This window comes from Haliotis cracherodii, unplaced genomic scaffold, assembly GCF_022045235.1.
Source record: "Haliotis cracherodii isolate W230 unplaced genomic scaffold, xgHalCrac1.p SCAF_11, whole genome shotgun sequence".
NCBI lineage: Eukaryota > Metazoa > Mollusca > Gastropoda > Lepetellida > Haliotidae > Haliotis > Haliotis cracherodii.
Window position 1 is genome coordinate 5,388,367 of NW_027266266.1, and position 19,844 is coordinate 5,408,210.

At 37.6% G+C, this 19,844-nt stretch overlaps 1 protein-coding gene across 1 annotated transcript; it reads left to right on the plus strand.

The window, feature by feature from the left end:
- The first annotated feature begins 1,983 nt into the window (after nt 1-1,983).
- On the plus strand, nt 1,984-5,069 carry LOC139455282 (uncharacterized). The gene is made up of 5 exons (XM_071236833.1): nt 1,984-2,370; nt 2,894-3,067; nt 3,399-3,500; nt 3,919-4,099; nt 4,981-5,069. The coding sequence occupies exons 1-5, from the start codon at nt 1,984-1,986 to the stop codon at nt 5,067-5,069; spliced, it is 933 nt and encodes a 310-aa protein (XP_071092934.1).
- Nucleotides 5,070-19,844: the final 14,775 nt, after the last annotated feature.

Sequence of the window (19,844 nt, forward strand, 5' to 3'; positions counted from 1 at the left end):
ACAATCTATCGTTTCTAGATGTAATGGTTACAATTTCAAACAATAACATTGAAACAGATGCATATCACAAACCAACCGATTCGAAGCAATACCTCAATTACAATTCCTATCACCCCCGTCATACTAAAAACAGTGTTCCTTACTCATTAGCACGTAGAATCTGCGCGATAGTATCTAATTCAGATCGTGCACAATATAGACTCGATGAACTGAGGGAGTCACTATTAGAAAGAAACTACCCTAGAAAAATAGTGGAAGACGCAATAAACAAGGCGAAATCACAAAACCGTTGTGATCTTTTAAAACCTAAAGATAAACCTAACGAGAGTGTTCTCTCTTTTGTTACAACCTTTAATCCCCCAAACCCGGAAATATTTGGAAGTGTTCGGGAAACACTGTATCCCTTAAATAAGTGTAAAGAACTAAAACAAAAATAAACTTATTAAAAGTAAAAGACAGAGCCAAAATCTGAAACAGATTCTTACTAGGGCTTCTTTCTCACATGGAAAACAAGGATGTAAAACAGTGTAACAGACCAAATTGTGGAACTTGCCGTCATGTTTTACAATGTTGTTCTTTTACATTCAAAGACGGAAATACTTTCTATGTCCGTGAGAATATGAATTGTGCTTCAAAAAACTTGATTCATGTCATACAATGTGCTGGTTGCAAGGCCGAATACATTGGACAGACAGGGGACACCCTACGAGCGAGAGTGAGGGTCCACCGACAACAAATAAGGGACCCCTCTTGTTGGTGTATCCCACTCAGTCAACACATTGATCAGTGTGCCGGGAATAAAACACCAAATTTTGTGATGTTCCCGTTTTACAAATGTGACAATGATGCACTGAGAAAGATAAAAAAAAGTTATTTTATTAATACTTTCAAACCAAAATTAAATGTCCTGAAATAATTGAATTATTTTATACAATTACAATGTATTGTACATTTTACTGCCACAACAATACTTATTTCTGTAGGCGTCATACGCCTGCCCTATCCTCTTACGCCTGTCTTATTGTGACGTCACAAAGTTAGATTGCACTATGACGTCATACTATGTTAGAGTGCACTGTGACGTCAAAACAGCATAAAGGTATAACTGTACTCTTGAAAATCACATGCGTGAAACCGGTTGAGTAAATTATACAGCTCATCTTTGGACTTTTGTGTTTTATCTATATATATATATTTAGCACATACATTACCTATATAAAATCTGTCGGCGCTTAATTAAAATAGCATGGCAAGTTTTGGCAACGCAAAAGAAAAAAAATCTGGGTTTGCTAAAACACTAATAAATCTTTCTGGAGCTGGTCAGCCAGGTGCAGCCGGGTGCTGAATGGCAATAGCCCTACACTGATAAGTGTCCTGCGTGTTGATCACAAAGAACAGTGACCTAACATTTAATGCCTCAAGCTCGTTTGACTGGTTTCCACAACTTGCAGAGCGCTGCAAATTATTATACAAGTCCTGAAACCTATGTCGAGTTCACTGACATGGGAAATATCAAGTTGTAGAATATATTTGAAGTTGTTAAAAACTTGAAGAAAAATACATTAATTTTGACAACATTATACAAATATGACGAAGATTCAAGACATTAATATTGTGTCTTGCTGACATAACATTTAAAGTAGACCGTCTCTCAAGGGGTCCTATTAGATTATTTACATTTAACATTTCCCGATGGCATTCCGCTTGAACGCTACTTGACATCTACAAAATCAATCTCTTTATGACATTGTAAATGCAAAGGATCTACGATGACTTTTCATGCCAAACGTCGGAGATGAATGACTATGTTGACGTCAGATTTGTTTATGTACTCAATCATGCATATCAGATCCAATAAATCTCCACGAGACACCAAATCCTTTCGTATATAAGACAAGTATATCACCATTCATTTCATTTTTATGTCGACAACCACGTCGATAAGTCTCCTTACTGTGTAATAGTTGGCTTGCAAAGTTAGACATGAGGATCACGCTTGTTCTGCTGGTTACCTTAAGTTGTCTTGCATGCGTGCATTCGTTTGGAAGAGGTGGGAGGCGAAGAAACACTTCGAATAGCTTAACACCCAAAGACTCCCCAGGGCGTGGTAGACCTGCAATACGTGGCTCTAGAAGGGGACCTGTAGGGAGTGGTAGCCGATTGGGTGGGTCTGGACTTCCGTCGGGTGGACGAGGATTTGGAGCAAGAGGACAAAGACCGGGTGGAGTACGACCTACAGGAAGAGGACAAAGATTGGGTGGACGAGGACGTTCATCATGGGGACGACGACCTGAAAGGCGTGGACCCACAATTGGGCGGCGCCAGCCACTTGGGCGAGGAGGCCCGATCAGAAATCCATTTATGGCTGCAGTAAGTTTTTTCGATACAATATTTTCATAGGCTTTTCCTTACTTGATACTATACTTTATTCGTTAAAACCGTGTCTGTTGTGTATGGTGTATGATCTCCTCCCATTTGTTTTCTTTCGCACACATAAGATCAAAGACCCCGAGTTCTCATACAACTGAAATAGTGTTATCTGTTACACTCACTAACTCACTCATCAATTGATTTTATGCGTGTTATGCATACCAGTTCTACAAGAGATCTTAAGGTTTATTACCTTATATGTGCTACACTAGCCAAAATGGGGGAGGCGAGGGTGTAGCCTAGTGGTTACAATGTGTGAAGCCCATTTCTGGTGTCTCCAGACGTGATAGTGCTGAAATACTGCTAACACTGGCGTAAAACCATACTCACTCACTCACACCGAAGACAAAAATGAAATACATATCTATCATGTGGTAACCATTTAGAATGAAAACATTTAATTCAATTACGATTTCATAACTTTGATGATTGCAATTATCAGTTTCCTTAAACACTGTTCCAGCTTGGAATGGGCGCCGAGCGTCGACAATGGCTACGTATGGTGGACGCAAATATCACCATCAAGGAGTCAGCAAGGTTCAACAGGACCTCGGAATTCATTATTCTGCCATCATTTGACAGAAGGCTAATGAATTCTAATATTTCATCCGCATTTTCAGCTTATGACTTTCAAAACGTAATTATTTTCATTTATTCTTTTATTGATGAGAGACTTGAGTAGCATTCAGAAGTTGGTGTGATAACACTTTGATTTTCACTGAAGTGTCATCTCAGTTGTAATAAAAACAAGTTGTTTATTCATTAACTTGCATACATTAACTACTAAATGACTAATAATTTGTGTGTGTAAAAGCAAGGCGATAACATGATCGATTCATTTCATACTGGTCTTGAATTGTGAACAAAATGTAACAGCCACTATACAAAGCTTTCCTCCATTTTAATTACTGGCACTCCAGAAGACGTACTCGAGCCCCAAACATTTCAGGTGTTGATCTTCATTACAGGGAGTGGCTGCAGCTCTACTCAGGATAAACAACACCAAAGTCTGTCTGGTGTTCCCCATTTCAGACTTCAACGCAGCGGTCGACTCAATCAGTGGCAGAAATGTAAGTGTTTATCTTTAAAATGCTGACACCACCACCATGACATCTTCAGCTTCATAAAATTGAAATACACCTGTAAGGTACTGGCTAATGACACGGTTGAAGCAGCGCCTACTTAAGTAAACATGAATAAAAATAAGACCTCAATGCCAGATAATAACCAGTCTCAATTATTCAACGAACCCGATTCTATTGGACGTAAAAGGTAAAAGCGCGGTGAAAATTATGAGTACAATGTTTGAAAAAAGGTAGTTTTCGTTTGGTTCGGAGGTTAATGGAAAATTACGTTTTGGTATATTAAACATTCCTGGTTCAAAGCTGAAATCAAAAAGTATATCCAATTGTTCCTACGTGTTCTAACAAGATACACTGTTTCATATGTTGTAAATGTCCACTGACGGGATTATTTTATTTTTTGAAGATGTCTCAGCTCGTAACAACACCAGATAATGATGAAGAATATATAATGAAGACAAATGATAAGATGACAGATGCTGAGCTGGTAGCTTTCAATTCGACCTCACCTGCCCTGTACCAGATCTGCCAGGGACGACGCACTACACCAGCTATCATCATCGACGCCACGACAACAGTACAAATTGGTGAGAAATGAAAGGATATTTCCGCTAGCATTATATATATAGCACTTTGCTGCTTTCATTCTTCTGGCACCTTGAACACAATACACATCGAACAGTCTTGTTCTTGTTCGGTGCGCGTACCAGTTATTCTAAACATACATGCCTTTTAAGACCATGTACCTTTTCTGCTACCGAAATTATCTTTTCGGTCGAAATAAAAAGGCTAATGAAACTACCAAAATCCCCCCAAAAGTGATAACATTCACACGCTCGTTTTAAGTATATATGTGTATGTGTGCGTGTGCGTGTGCGTGTGTGTGTGTGTGTGTGTGTGTGTGTGTGTGTGTGTGTCTGGGGGATAGGTTGGTTGGCGGTCAACATGGATGTCTCAGTTTGTCTTTGAAATATGCTATGCAGCGTTACTTCCCTTTGCCACGCCAGACACCTATGATAGTGGGTTCGAATCCCGGTTCGCCCCTGATGATGTTTCTCAGTTTGTCAGCGCCAAACCTGTGCTCGTCGGTCACTTCGGTCTTCCTCCCCACATCGAGCTGACACGCCGTGATTGAATTTCTGTTCAACGGCGATAATCCCATCTGACATACTCACTAACTTTAAGATTGTCCTGTAATAACGATATAATCAATTCGTCACCTGTAACCTATGTATGATCTGTTAACAATGAAAAACGCCGCTCTCCTCCTCTATCAATCTCACTCACTCCGTCTCTCATTGTTTCTTTCTCTCCCCTCTTACTCTCTGTTTGTCTATCTCTGAGCCTCTGTCTCTGTATATTTATATATATCACTGTTTCTACCATTCTGTCAACCCCCTTCCACCATACCTACGACTGTACATGCATAGAAGTATATTTTATATATATACTCTTTTATGTTTTGTAGGTGACGACGTAACAGATCTAGACCCTGTGACGTTCTTGTCAATCAACGGCAAAGTAGATATCTATCTCAAGTCTACATTTTCACTATAATCAAAAATTCCTATATTCAGTGTTTTCCAGAAATCCTCGCTGTTTCTGAAAGAGCGGAAACTAAAAGCTACTCTCATCATGGTATCTTAGAAGATATCAATTGAATTAATGGACTTGTCAATTGTAGGAACTGCCAAACACTACATGTACATTTTGTTTTGTAATGATATTCCTGAATATTTTGAGAAATGAATAAATACACTTTTTTACTGACGATGAGACTACTTGTTCACTGTTTTGTACACATTGCTGAGAAACACAGGCGTTTTTAGAACTGCGTTATTGATTTGTATGGCACATGCCTTGCAGTTAGCTCCTGGGTGTGTGAATCAAGTTTGCCATTACAATATTGTCAATGCATTCAGAAACCCAAGCTGTAACTGAAATACTTGGCAGAAACGAACATCATCGCACATTCATCTAACGTCTAAAGTATAGACTTGTCATATTGGGGGGTCTAAATTGCCTAAATACATTAGCTTTTGCTATACTTACAAAGTTAAATGGCGACACTGCCCACACCACCACCCTGCGCCATGTCACTCACTCACTCACTGTGACAGACACAATTTCACAAATGTAACAAAGTAGAACAGCGATAAGGCCCAAATCACCTTTGTCATTCAAACGTTCATGTCAATAGGCATGGACATGCAGTGGATGAAATAATTTAAATCATAAAACCTGGCACGTTTACAACATGTAGTAGTAGCTACATGTTACGAACGAGGGCTTCGAACAATATTGAAGTTCTGTCATGGTTTGTCAATAAAATAACAGGGAAATTTTAACTCAACGAACCTTATTCCTAAGATCACAACACTTATCAGGAAACCTTTGATCACTGGCGTCACTGTCCTAACCTTTCTCTGTTAGACAACAGTGAGAAGACATCTAACAGAGAAAGGCGAAGGATATTAAATGAATATTATAATAACTAAATGTATCGTTAAACAGGTTCAAACAAATGTTACAGAATGGGTACAATTTGGGCGTATGGGTGTATTTCATTCTTATAAACAACGGATGACAGTGTAAGTGTGTGAGTTAAGATTTAAAGTCACATCGGCAATATTTCAGCCATATAGTGAATAAATCAAGTTATACAGTAATAATACATTCAAATAGTTATTACAATCTGTCGACAAAGGACAATAAAAGCACTAGACTAACACAGATATAGATTTAAAACTTGCACGTTACCATGAAAATGTGACTACTCTGAACAATACATTGTAAAAATGGGCTAGAGATCACCAGTAGGACACCATACTAGGAACCATGGGGACTTACGGTTGCATGGTACCCCAGCAGGATGTACACCATCCCTCTGGCTACTGGTGATTGTTAGACATTTGAAGCCAAAGTATTTAAAAAACAACAAGCATTCTACGATTAAAATCCAGGAAAATGAAACATACTTTGAAGGAAGTGGGACTTACGCACCCTCACAGGGGGACAATTATTTTACGATACTTCAACCCCCTTTGAAGGTACAGCCACAAATAATCACAGTTATCGAATCATTCTACCAAATTAAAATCACATACTTTTTACAATGCATATAATCAAAATTTATCTATTAACTCAATTTCTTTTAAAAATCCAAGAATTAAATGAGGACTTACATTAAAAAGATCCTTTATGGATGAAACCTGGACATAATTATCCCTTGTGATGGAAAAATCAATACAGTCAAGCAGGACATGCTTGACTGTGATTCTTTCATCACAAGGGACACAGAATGGAGGATCTCCACCTTGCAATAAATACTCATGTGTATAACGCGAATGGCCAATACGACATCGTCGCATAATGACTGGACTGACAACCCAAGTAGGTGTAACCAATAGTTGGTTTTATTGCATGTAATATGTTAATATCTACTTGGGTGTTCCACTTCTTCTGCATTAGGTCTTTGATATAGCATCTTATAACAGGTTTGTAATCACTGTATGGTAGAAGAAGTGGTGTCACAGATTTTTTTAGAAGTGCCTTTGCTGCAGCATCAGCCATAGTGTTACCCGTGATTCCAACATGACTGGGCAACCAGCAAAAGACGATGTCGTATTGGCCAGTAGCAAGGTCATTATATAATTCTAAAATATCTAAAATGAAAGGATGATGTGAAGAGCTAGATTTGATTGCCAGTAGACACGATAATGAATCAGAAAAGATGATGAACCGTTTACAACCGGACTGTTTTTGGATATATTCCAAAGCAGTTAATATTGCTTTGGCGTCAGCAGTGAAAATTGAGCTATGATCTGGTAATTGGTATAATACGGTTCTGGATCCAATGACAGCAGCACTGGAGACTGTGCTACCGTCCTTGGATCCATCTGTAAAAATGGAACGGTGGGATTCGTATTTAGTTCTAACTTGTAGATATTCTTGCTGATATATCAATTGATTTGTGTCTGATTTTTTAAAATGTGTGAGAGTAAAGTTTACTTCCGGTCTGACAAGTTGCCAAGGAGGAGAAGACAAAAGCCTGAAAGCTGAAATATTATCAAGATTAATATTGGCAGCTGTAATGTGTTGTTTAATCCGAATGCCTAGGGGTGGGACCAGCTGAGGCTGACTGTGAAAAAGTTGTTCCCTATTCCTAGTTAACGTAACTTAATACAGTCTGAACACTTATCAAGGAATGAATGTTCTCTTCTGAAACATACAACAGCTTCTGCAAAGATATGATTTGTATGTCAGACACAGTACAGTCAAAGTAATTTAAACAACTCTCGATATATCTAAGTGTACTTTGAGACGATGGTTTATTCAAATTTCGTTGAAGACTGTATTGTCTGATATTTGGAGGACATTGAAATGGTTCATTTGAAAATTGTGAAACCTTGAAACAGCAGAGCTCGCAAATCTACTACATTAATAAGGATATGTGATATATGCTTATAGCCAGTAATCAACAGTTGGTATATGTGACCCACCATGAGATAAGGGACCTTATGGGTGAAAATTACTTCTAATTTGTTTGGGAAAACTTCATTATCTTAGAAACAGAAAAATACAATTGGCAAGCTTCAATTCATATTATTGCAGAGATACATGATCTCATGAAAACACTGATCGAAAACAACACTTTTGTTTTCTACCACCCATGAGTTCCCTCTTCTGCCGGATCACATATATACACATGGACAAATGAAGTGGCCGGGAAGTCTCACATTGTTGCAATCTCCAGTCCAGACCTAAAAACTGAAAGGGGAGGAGCAGATTTGAGACGAAGTGAGTGAGGTGGGTTAACACCGCTTTGAACTGTATCCCATTTATAGCGGGGCGTGTCAGCTTAATGTGTGGGGAAAGCCTCAGGTGATGCATCTCTCAGACCTTTACCAATTTGGTTTGTTTGTTGTTTAACGCCCCGCTCAGCAATATTCCAGCAATAAGACGGCGGTCTGTGAATAATCGGGCTTGGACCAGACAATCGGGTGATTGATATCATGAGCATGGATCCACGCGATTGGGATCAATGACGTGCATCAATCATGTCAGCGAGCCTGACCACCCGATCCCGTTAGTCGCCTTAACACCAAGCACTTCATAGATGTATGTTAATATGCTAATGTGACACTTACCTGGTGTTTTTATATGCTTAAATGTCATTTGATTCAAAGACAGATTCTCTATTATACTTGTACATGATACATGTATGTATAAAGCTTCATAGGGGATATAGTCGTTGGTAAAAGAATTATACGAAAACACAATCTTTTGGAATAGCCAGAATACATACCGCTTGAACGTCTTTAAATACGAACCAACAATGTTGACTCACGTTGAGACGAGTTCTGACTATGCTTATTCGAAAATGTTACAGACAAAATACAAAAGCATATCTTGCAAATCACTAGTCAAAACAGGCAAAATGTAGGAGCAGCCACAACCACACACATGCATGCACGTCGCTATATAAGTGCAATAAACTTGGACGCGACGTTAAACCCCAATTCACCTCACGTTCTGCTGCTTACAAGTAAAGAGGAACAGTTGCGAAATATGCAGATCAGCGGGGGCAGTGTTAAATGTCTCGGCCCAAAACCTTTTTATTGAACAGTGAGACAATAATCCATTAGGCACTGGACTATTCACTCTTTACGTTCTTTAGGCACACACACCCACAGCATTTACAAAAGAAGACCAAAAACAGCGATTGAGCAAAATCATTTTCATGAGTCATGTCATCCGTTGTTTATAAGCATGAAATACATACATACACCCAAATTGTATCTATTCTGTAACATTTCTTTGAACCTGTTTAATGATACATTTAGTTATTGTAATATTCATTTTAACATCCTTCGCCTTCTCTGTTAGGTGTCTTCTCACTGCTGTCTAACAGAGAAAGGTTAGGACAGTGACTCCAGGGATTAAAGGTTCCCTGATAACTGTTGTGATCTTAGGACTTGTTGAGTTAATATGTCCCTGTTATTTTACTGACAAACCATGATGGAACTTCAGTACTGTTCAAAGCATCGTTCATGACAAGTAGCTACTGCTACATGCCAGGTTGTATGATTTCATGTATGGTATCCACTGCAAAACCATGCCTTTTGACATGAACGTTTCAATCACAAAGGTGATTTGGGCCTTATAGAGAGTGGGTGAGTGAGTGACATGGCGCAGGGTGGTGATGTGGGCAGTGTCGCCATTTAAGTTCGTTAGTATAGCATAAGCTAATGTATTTAGGCCATTAAGACTCCCAAATATTACATGTCTATTACTTTAGACGTTAGATGAATGTGCGATGATGTTCGTTTCTGCCAAGTATTTCAGTAACAGTTTGGGTTTCTGAATGCATTGAAAATATTGTAATGGCAAACTTGATTCACACACCCAGGAGCTAACTGCAAGGCATGTGCCATACAAATCAATAAGGCAGTTCTAAAAACGCCTGTGTTTCTCAGCAATGTGTACAAAACAGTGAACATTTTAAATCCCTGTTAAATGTAAAAAAAATATCTTACACTCCCCTTACCAGTACATCTGAGAACATGTATGACTCGTTTCAGATGTAGAAAGATTAAACTTGCAATTGACTTTGGGAGATACACAAATGTCCCATACACTGAACGATTATGTAAATATTGTATCGAAAATGGTATATCTTTTATTGAAAATGAATTTCATGTTTTACTTGTATGTGAGCGTTATTCAGCCCTAAGAAATATGTATCTTAAACAGTATATCAAGATTCAAACTGTAACATCTTTTACTAAAATTATTTCATCAGAAAACTTTGATGTTGTATATAACACGTGTTTATACCTATATAAAGTCGAACGGCTAAGAGAAACTTAAATCGACTACTTCCTTGGCATGCGTAGTTCATGCAATCAACCATTGTCTGTATTATTGGCCTATGGCCTTCTTACTGAATAAACTGTCTGTCTGTCTGTCTGTGTGTTTATAAGATGGATTCCTCATGTAACCACTGTGGGTGGCTCATGAGCAGTCCTACAAAATATGGATAAGTAATCAAGTTGACGGGGCAGAGTATATGACTGGCTCTTTATGTTTTTATCACTGCCAGAACCTATTAAATGCAGAGCTCTTCTTTGTGGCACCTAGCCGGTTTGATACGTTCTGGTTCCTGTGGACCATCCTTGTCATATGTATACACCTTTCTTCAGAACAAACTCATGCAATGCATTGTTGCTGGGGAAATGGTTGCATCGCTTGTATCATGATTAGTGATCATTGTTATTGATTATATTAGTTCGGCTTTTACTGTTAAGTCTCCTAAGCAATAAGCTTATACTGTTTAGTCTCCTAAGTCTCTTTAGCTGTGAGTGAGTGAGTGAGTGTGTATGGTTTATGCCACTTTTCGCAGTATTCCAGCAATATTGGGATGGCCATCACGAAGAAGATATATAAATAAATTAATGTATCTTATTCATAAAATGTGTAAGTTATGTCAGCTTGTAAAAATAAAAAATATTTCCTAAATATTTCCCTGATGTATTTTTGATGGTTATTATGTCATAATTATCCTGTAAACTGTAATTAGGTTTTGCAGGAATATATATATTTGCCAACCTCGTTTTCACGTAATTCAATGTTTTGAATCCCGTTTTGGTAAGAAATCTATCAGAGGATCATAGTATGCTGTTATAGAGCTTCATAGCACACTGTTATCTCGTAAAAATAATCATATGTCCATGCTATCATGTTACGCATATTTTTTAGGACATGTCAACAACGTGCCTGTCAAAACGATCGTGTTTACTTTTTCAAGAGTTTTTGCATTGACCGTAACTTTTGAAGAATTCATCGTTCTAAGCACACAGTTACGCAAATTAACCATCAGATACATATTAACCATACCTTCGTTCTTCAACAAACATATCACAATCCCTTGGCAGCTCGATATTTATCCATATTTGTGTGAATTTGTGATCAGGGCTGAACTACGTGTTTCGCCCACGCCTGCTATTTTAACTTTGTGACAGCTAGCTTAGGTCGCAATGAAGTTACTCAATTTGGCTAAAGCCTAGCATTTTGCATTATAAAGTTTATTTAATCTAATGAACTATGTCCAGGGGAACCCAGAATCATATTTGATTATATTTCAAGACGTGTATTAAAGTTACTGTTAATTCTTACACCAGGAACTATGTAATCTTCGCTGATGTATTCATGCGCAATATTTAGCGTGACTATTTAAGAACATGTCTCTCATAAATATGACATCCAGTGCTTCTGTCAAAGCATGCCAGTGGCCAATTCGTGTTATTAAACGTCTTATGTATCAGATAAATTCCAATTGCCTCTTGACACTTGAACTCTTCCTCTTCCTCTTCCTCAATCGTAATTCCAAGTCGATGTGGCTTGTGATTACGTCCTCTTGGCAGGCAGCAAGGACGAAGCTTCGACGTAGCAGGAAGTAATTGTTTATCTTGTGATATTGAAAGGCAATTAGTGAATCAATTAGACATAATTAATTGATTGGTATAAATACTCATTTCCTGAGATGGTTTGTCTTCCTCTTTATTTCAGTGATTTTACGTTGTGAAAGTAGATCCCTCAAAGGAATAAGGACTTAAAGAGACGTAATTTCTCGTTATCTGATTGGTCAAAAACAGACATGTGACCATTTTATCACACCTATAAATACAATGAGATCCATACTGGGTCATTCCGACTTTGGTCAGTTTCAATCAAAGGGCAGATAATTCATCCCAAAAGTTCCCCTTGTCCTTACATCAGCGAAGATTACATAGTTCCTGGTGTAAGAATTAACAGTAACTTTAATACACGTCTTGAAATATAATCAAATATGATTCTGGGTTCCCCTGGACATAGTTCATTAGATTAAATAAACTTTATAATGCAAAATGCTAGGCTTTAGCCAAATTGAGTAACTTCATTGCGACCTAAGCTAGCTGTCACAAAGTTAAAATAGCAGGCGTGGGCGAAACACGTAGTTCAGCCCTGATCACAAATTCACACAAATATGGATAAATATCGAGCTGCCAAGGGATTGTGATATGTTTGTTGAAGAACGAAGGTATGGTTAATATGTATCTGATGGTTAATTTGCGTAACTGTGTGCTTAGAACGATGAATTCTTCAAAAGTTACGGTCAATGCAAAAACTCTTGAAAAAGTAAACACGATCGTTTTGACAGAGCACGTTGTTGACATGTCCTAAAAAATATGCGTAACATGATAGCATGGACATATGATTATTTTTACGAGATAACAGTGTGCTATGAAGCTCTATAACAGCATACTATGATCCTCTGATAGATTTCTTACCAAAACGGGATTCAAAACATTGAATTACGTGAAAACGAGGTTGGCAAATATATATATTCCTGCAAAACCTAATTACAGTTTACAGGATAATTATGACATAATAACCATCAAAAATACATCAGGGAAATATTTAGGAAATATTTTTTATTTTTACAAGCTGACATAACTTACACATTTTATGAATAAGATACATTAATTTATTTATATATCTTCTTCGTGATGGCCATCCCAATATTGCTGGAATACTGCGAAAAGTGGCATAAACCATACACACTCACTCACTCACTCACAGCTAAAGAGACTTAGGAGACTAAACAGTATAAGCTTATTGCTTAGGAGACTTAACAGTAAAAGCCGAACTAATATAATCAATAACAATGATCACTAATCATGATACAAGCGATGCAACCATTTCCCCAGCAACAATGCATTGCATGAGTTTGTTCTGAAGAAAGGTGTATACATATGACAAGGATGGTCCACAGGAACCAGAACGTATCAAACCGGCTAGGTGCCACAAAGAAGAGCTCTGCATTTAATAGGTTCTGGCAGTGATAAAAACATAAAGAGCCAGTCATATACTCTGCCCCGTCAACTTGATTACTTATCCATATTTTGTAGGACTGCTCATGAGCCACCCACAGTGGTTACATGAGGAATCCATCTTATAAACACACAGACAGACAGACAGACAGTTTATTCAGTAAGAAGGCCATAGGCCAATAATACAGACAATGGTTGATTGCATGAACTACGCATGCCAAGGAAGTAGTCGATTTAAGTTTCTCTTAGCCGTTCGACTTTATATAGGTATAAACACGTGTTATATACAACATCAAAGTTTTCTGATGAAATAATTTTAGTAAAAGATGTTACAGTTTGAATCTTGATATACTGTTTAAGATACATATTTCTTAGGGCTGAATAACGCTCACATACAAGTAAAACATGAAATTCATCTTCAATAAAAGATATACCATTTTCGATACAATATTTACATAATCGTTCAGTGTATGGGACATTTGTGTATCTCCCAAAGTCAATTGCAAGTTTAAACTTTCTACATCTGAAACGAGTCATACATGTTCTCAGATGTACTGGTAAGGGGAGTGTAAGATATTTTTTTTACATTTAACAGGGATTTAAAATGTTCACTGTTTTGTACACATTGCTGAGAAACACAGGCGTTTTTAGAACTGCCTTATTGATTTGTATGGCACATGCCTTGCAGTTAGCTCCTGGGTGTGTGAATCAAGTTTGCCATTACAATATTTTCAATGCATTCAGAAACCCAAACTGTTACTGAAATACTTGGCAGAAACGAACATCATCGCACATTCATCTAACGTCTAAAGTAATAGACATGTAATATTTGGGAGTCTAAATTGCCTAAATACATTAGCTTATGCTATACTTACAAAGTTAAATGGCGGCACTGCCCACATCACCACCCTGCGCCATGTCACTCACTCACTCACTGCGACAGACACAATTTCACAAATGTAACAAAGTAGAACAGCGATAAGGCCCAAATCACCTTTGTCATTCAAACGTTCATGTCAATAGGCATGGTCATGCAGTGGATACAATAATTTAAATCATAAAACCTGGCACGTTTACAACATGTAGTAGTAGCTACATGTTACGAACGAGGGCTTCGAACAATATTGAAGTTCCATCATGGTTTGTCAATAAAATAACAGGGAAATATTAACTCAACGAACCTAAGTCCTAAGATCACAACACTTATCAGGTAACCTTTGATCACTGGAGTCACTGTCCTAACCTTTCTCTGTTAGACAACAATGAGAAGACATCTAACAGAGAAAGGCAAAGGATATTAAAATGAATATTATAATAACTAAATGTATCGTTAAACAGGTTCAAACAAATGTTACAGAATGGGTACAATTTGGGCGTAAGGGTGTATTTCATTCTTATAAACAACGGATGACAGTGTAAGTGAGTGAGTTAAGATTTAAAGTCACATCGGCAATATTTCAGCCATGTAGTGAATAAATCAAGTTATACAGTAATAATACATTCATATAGTTATTAAAATCTGTCGACAAAGGACAATAAAAGCACTAGACTAACACAGATATAGATTTAAAACTTGCACGTTACCATGAAAATGTGACTACTCTGAACAATACATTGTAAACATGGGCTAGAGATCACCAGCAACCAAAGTTAGGACACCATACTAGGGACCACGGGGACTTACCCCAGTAGGATTTACACCATCCCTCTGGCTACTGGTGATTGTTAGACATTTGAAGCCAAAGTATTTAAAAAAACAACAAGCATTCTACTATTAAAATCCAGGGAAATGAAACATACTTTGAAGGAAGTGGGACTTACGCACCCTCACAGGGGGACAATTATTTATGATACTTCCACCCCCTTTGAAGGTACAGCCACAAATAATCACAGTTATCGAATCATTCTACCAAATGAAAATCACATACTTTTTACAATGCATATAATCAAAATTTATCTATTAACTCAATTTCTTTTAAAAATCCAAGAATTAAATGAGGACTTACATTAAAAAGATCCTTTAAGGATGAAACCTGGAAATAATTATCCCTTGTGATGGAAAAATCAATAGTCAAGCAGGACATGTTTGACTGTGATTCTTTCATCACAAGGGACACAGAATGGAGGATCTCCACCTTGCAATAAATACTCATGTGTATAACGCGAATGGCCAATACGACATCGTCGCATAATGACTGGACTGACAACCCAAGTAGGTGTAACCAATAGTTGGTTTTATTGCATGTAATATGTTAATATCTACTTGGGTGTTCCACTTCTTCTGCATTAGGTCTTTGATATAGCATCTAATAACAGGTTTGTAGTCACTGTATGGTAGAAGAAGTGGTGTCACAGATTTTTTTAGAAGTGCCTTTGCTGCGGCATCAGCCATAGTGTTACCCGTGATTCCAAAATGACTGGGCAACCAGCAAATGACGATGTCATTAGCAAGGTCATTATATAATTCTAAAATATCTAAAATGAATGGATGATGTGAAGAGCTAGATTTGATTGCCAGTAGACACGATAATGAATCAGAAAAGATGATGAACCGTTTACAACCGGACTGTTTTTGGATATATTCCAAAGCAGTTAATATTGCTTTGGCGTCAGCGGTGAAAATTGAGCTATGATCTGGTAATTGGTATGATACGGTTCTGGATCCAATGACAGCAGGACTGGAGACTGTGCTACCGTCCTTGGATCCATCTGAAAAAATGGAACGGTGGGATTCGTATTTAGTTCTAACTTGTACATATTCTTGCTGATATATCAATTGATTTGTGTCTGATTTTTTAAAATTTGTGAGAGTAAAGTTTACTTCCGGTCTGACAAGTTGCCAAGGAGGAGAAGACAAAAGCCTGAAGGGGGAAATTTTATCAAGATTAATATTGGCAGCTGTAATGTGTTGTTTAATCCGAATGCCTAGTGGTGGGACCAGCTGAGGCTGACTGTGAAAAAGTTGTTCCCTATTCCTAGTTAACGTAACTTAATACAGTCTGAACACTTATCAAGGAATGAATGTTCTCTTCTGAAACATACAACAGCTTCTGCAAAGATATGATTTGTATGTCAGACACAGTACAGTCAAAGTAATTTAAACAACTCTCGATATATCTAAGTGTACTTTGAGACGATGGTTTATTACAATTTCGTTGAAGACAGTATTGTCTGATATTTGGAGGACATTGAAATGTTTCATTTGAAAATTGTGAAACCTTGAAACAGCAGAGCTCGCAAATCCACTACATTAATAAGGATATGTGATAGACCACATACCATGAAGAGATATGCTTATAGCCTGTAATCAACAGTTGGTATATGTGACCACCATGAGATAAGGGACCTTATGGGTGAAAATTACTTCTCATTTTTGGGGAAAACTTCATTATCTTAGAAACAGAAAAATACAATTGGCAAGCTTCAATTCATATTATTACAGAGATACATGATCTCAAATCAATCTTGAAGTGGAGGAGCAGATTTGAGACGAAGTGAGTGAGGTGGGTTAACACCGCTTTGAACTGTATCCCATTCATATCGGGGTGTGTCAGCTTAATGTGGGGGGAAAGCCTGAGGTGATGCTTCTCTCAGACCTTTACCAATTTTGTTTGTTTGTTGTTTAACGCCCCACTCAGCAATATTCCAGCAATAAGACGGCGGTCTGTGAATAATCGAGCTTGGACCAGACAATCCGGTGATTGATATAAGCATGGATCCACGAGATTGGGATCAATGACGTGCATCAATCATGTCAGCGAGCCTGACCACCCGATCCCGTTAGTCGCCTAAACAAGCATAGACGCCTTTTACGGCAAGCATGGGTTGCTGAAGACCTATTCCACCCCGGATCTTCACGGGTCTTACCACTTTGGTGAACCCCACGGGTAGTAAGAGGAAGACAGTTGCATAATGAAAGTCATTCGAGAATACTTCAAAGATGTATGTTAATATGCTAATGTGACACTTACCTGGTGTTTTTATATGCTTAAATGTCATTTGAATCAAAGACAGATTCTCTATTATACATGTACGTGATACATGTATGTATAAAGCTTCATAGGGGATAAAGTCTTTGGTAAAAGAATTATACGAAAACACAATCTTTTGGAATAGCCAGAATACATACCGCTTGAACGTCTTTAAATACGAACCAACAATGTTGACTCACGGTGTGACGAGTTCTGACTATGCTTATACGAAAATGTTACAGACAAAATACAAAAGCATATCTTGCAAATCACTAGTCAAAACAGGCAAAATGTAGGAGCAGACACAACCACACACATGCATGCACGTCGCTATATAAGTGCAATAAACTTGGACGCGACGTTGAACCCCATTTCACCTCACGTTCTGCTGCTTACAAGTAAAGAGGAACAGTTGCGAAATATGCAGATCAGCGGGGGCAGTGTTAAATGTCTCGGCCCAAAACCTTTTTATTGAACAGTGAGACAATAATCCATTAGGCACTGGACTATTCACTCTTTACGCTCTTTAGGCACACACACCCACAGCATTTACAAAAGAAGACCAAAAACAGCGATTGAGCAAAATCATTTTCATGAGTCATGTCATCCGTTGTTTATAAGCATGAAATGCATACATGCACCCAAATTGTATCTATTCTGTAACATTTGTTTGAACCTGTTTAATGATACATTTAGTTAATGTAATATTCATTTTAACATCCTTCGCCTTCTCTGTTAGGTGTCTTCTCACTGCTGTCTAACAGAGAAAGGTTAGGACAGTGACTCCAGTGATTAAAGGTTCACTGATAACTGTTGTGATCTTAGGACTTGTTGAGTTAATATGTCCCTGTTATTTTACTGACAAACCATGATGGAACTTCAGTACTGTTCGAAGCATCGTTCATGGCAAGTAGCTATTGCTACATGCAAGGTTGTATGATTTCATGTATGGTATCCACTGCAAGACCATGCATAAGCTAATGTATTTAGGCAATTAAGACTCCCAAATATTACATGTCTATTACTTTAGACGTTAGATGAATGTGCGATGATGTTCGTTTCTGCCAAGAATTTCAGTTACAGCTTGGGTTTCTGAATGCATTGAAAATATGGTAATGGCAAACTTGATTCACACACCCAGGAGCTAACTGCAAGGCATGTGCCATACAAATCAATAAGGCAGTTCTAAAAACGCCTGTGTTTCTCAGCAATGTGTACAAAACAGTGAACATTTTAAATCCCTGTTAAACGTAAAAAAAATATCTTACACTCCCCTTACCAGTACATCTGAGAACATGTATGACTCGTTTCAGATGTAGAAAGTTTAAACTTGCAATTGACTTTGGGAGATACACAAATGTCCCATACACTGAACGATTATGTAAATATTGTATAGAAAATGGTATATCTTCTATTGAAGATGAATTTCATGTTTTACTTGTATGTGAGCGTTATTCAGCCCTAAGAAATATGTATCTTAAACAGTATATCAAGATTCAAACTGTAACATCTTTTACTAAAATTATTTCATCAGAAAACTTTGATGTTGTATATAACACATGTTTATATCTATATAAATTCCAACGGCTAAGAGAAACTTAAATCGACTACTTCCTTGGCATGCGTAGTTCATGCAATCAACCATTGTCTGTATTATTGGCCTATGGCCTTCTTACTGAATAAACTGTCTGTCTGTCTGTCTGTGTGTTTATAAGATGGATTCCTCATGTAACCACTGTGGGTGGCTCATGAGCAGTCCTACAAAATATGGATAAGTAATCAAGTTGACGGGGCAGAGTATATGACTGGCTCTTTATGTTTTTATCACAGCCAGAACCTATTAAATGCAGAGCTCTTCTTTGTGGCGCCTAGCCGGTTTGATACGTTCTTGTTCCTGTGGACCATCCTTGTCATATGTATACACCTTTCTTCAGAACAAACTCATGCCGTGCATTGTTGCTGGGGAAATGGTTGCATCGCTTGTATCATGATTAGTGATCATTGTTATTGATTATATTAGTTCGGCTTTTAGTGTTAAGTCTCCTAAGCAATAAGCTTATACTGTTTAGTCTCCTAAGTCTCTTTAGCTGTGAGTGAGTGAGTGAGTGTGTATGGTTTATGCCACTTTTCGCAGTATTCCAGCAATATTGTGATGGCCATCACGAAGAAGATATATAGATAATTAATGTATCTTTATCATAAAATGTGTAAGTTATGTCAGCTTGTAAAAATAAAAATAAAAAATATTTCCTAAATATTTCCCTGATCTATTTTTGATGGTTATTATGTCATAATTATCCTGTAAACTGTAATTAGGTTTTGCAGGAATATATATATATATTTTTGCCAACCTTGTTTTCACGTAATTCAATGTTTTGAATCCCGTTTTGGTAAGAAATCTATCAGAGGATCATAGTATGCTGTTATAGAGCTTCATAGCACACTGTTATCTCGTAAAAATAATCATATGTCCATGTTATCATGTT

Excerpts from the sequence above, each read along its gene's own strand:
- LOC139455282 (XM_071236833.1), top strand. The coding sequence starts at position 1,984 with ATGAGGATCACGCTTGTTCTGCTGGTTACCTTAAGTTGTCTTGCATGC. Across the intron at positions 3,068-3,398 it reads CAGCTTATGACTTTCAAAAC|GGAGTGGCTGCAGCTCTACT; the intron begins GTAATTATTTTC and ends TCTTCATTACAG. Across the intron at positions 4,100-4,980 it reads CACGACAACAGTACAAATTG|GTGACGACGTAACAGATCTA; the intron begins GTGAGAAATGAA and ends TATGTTTTGTAG.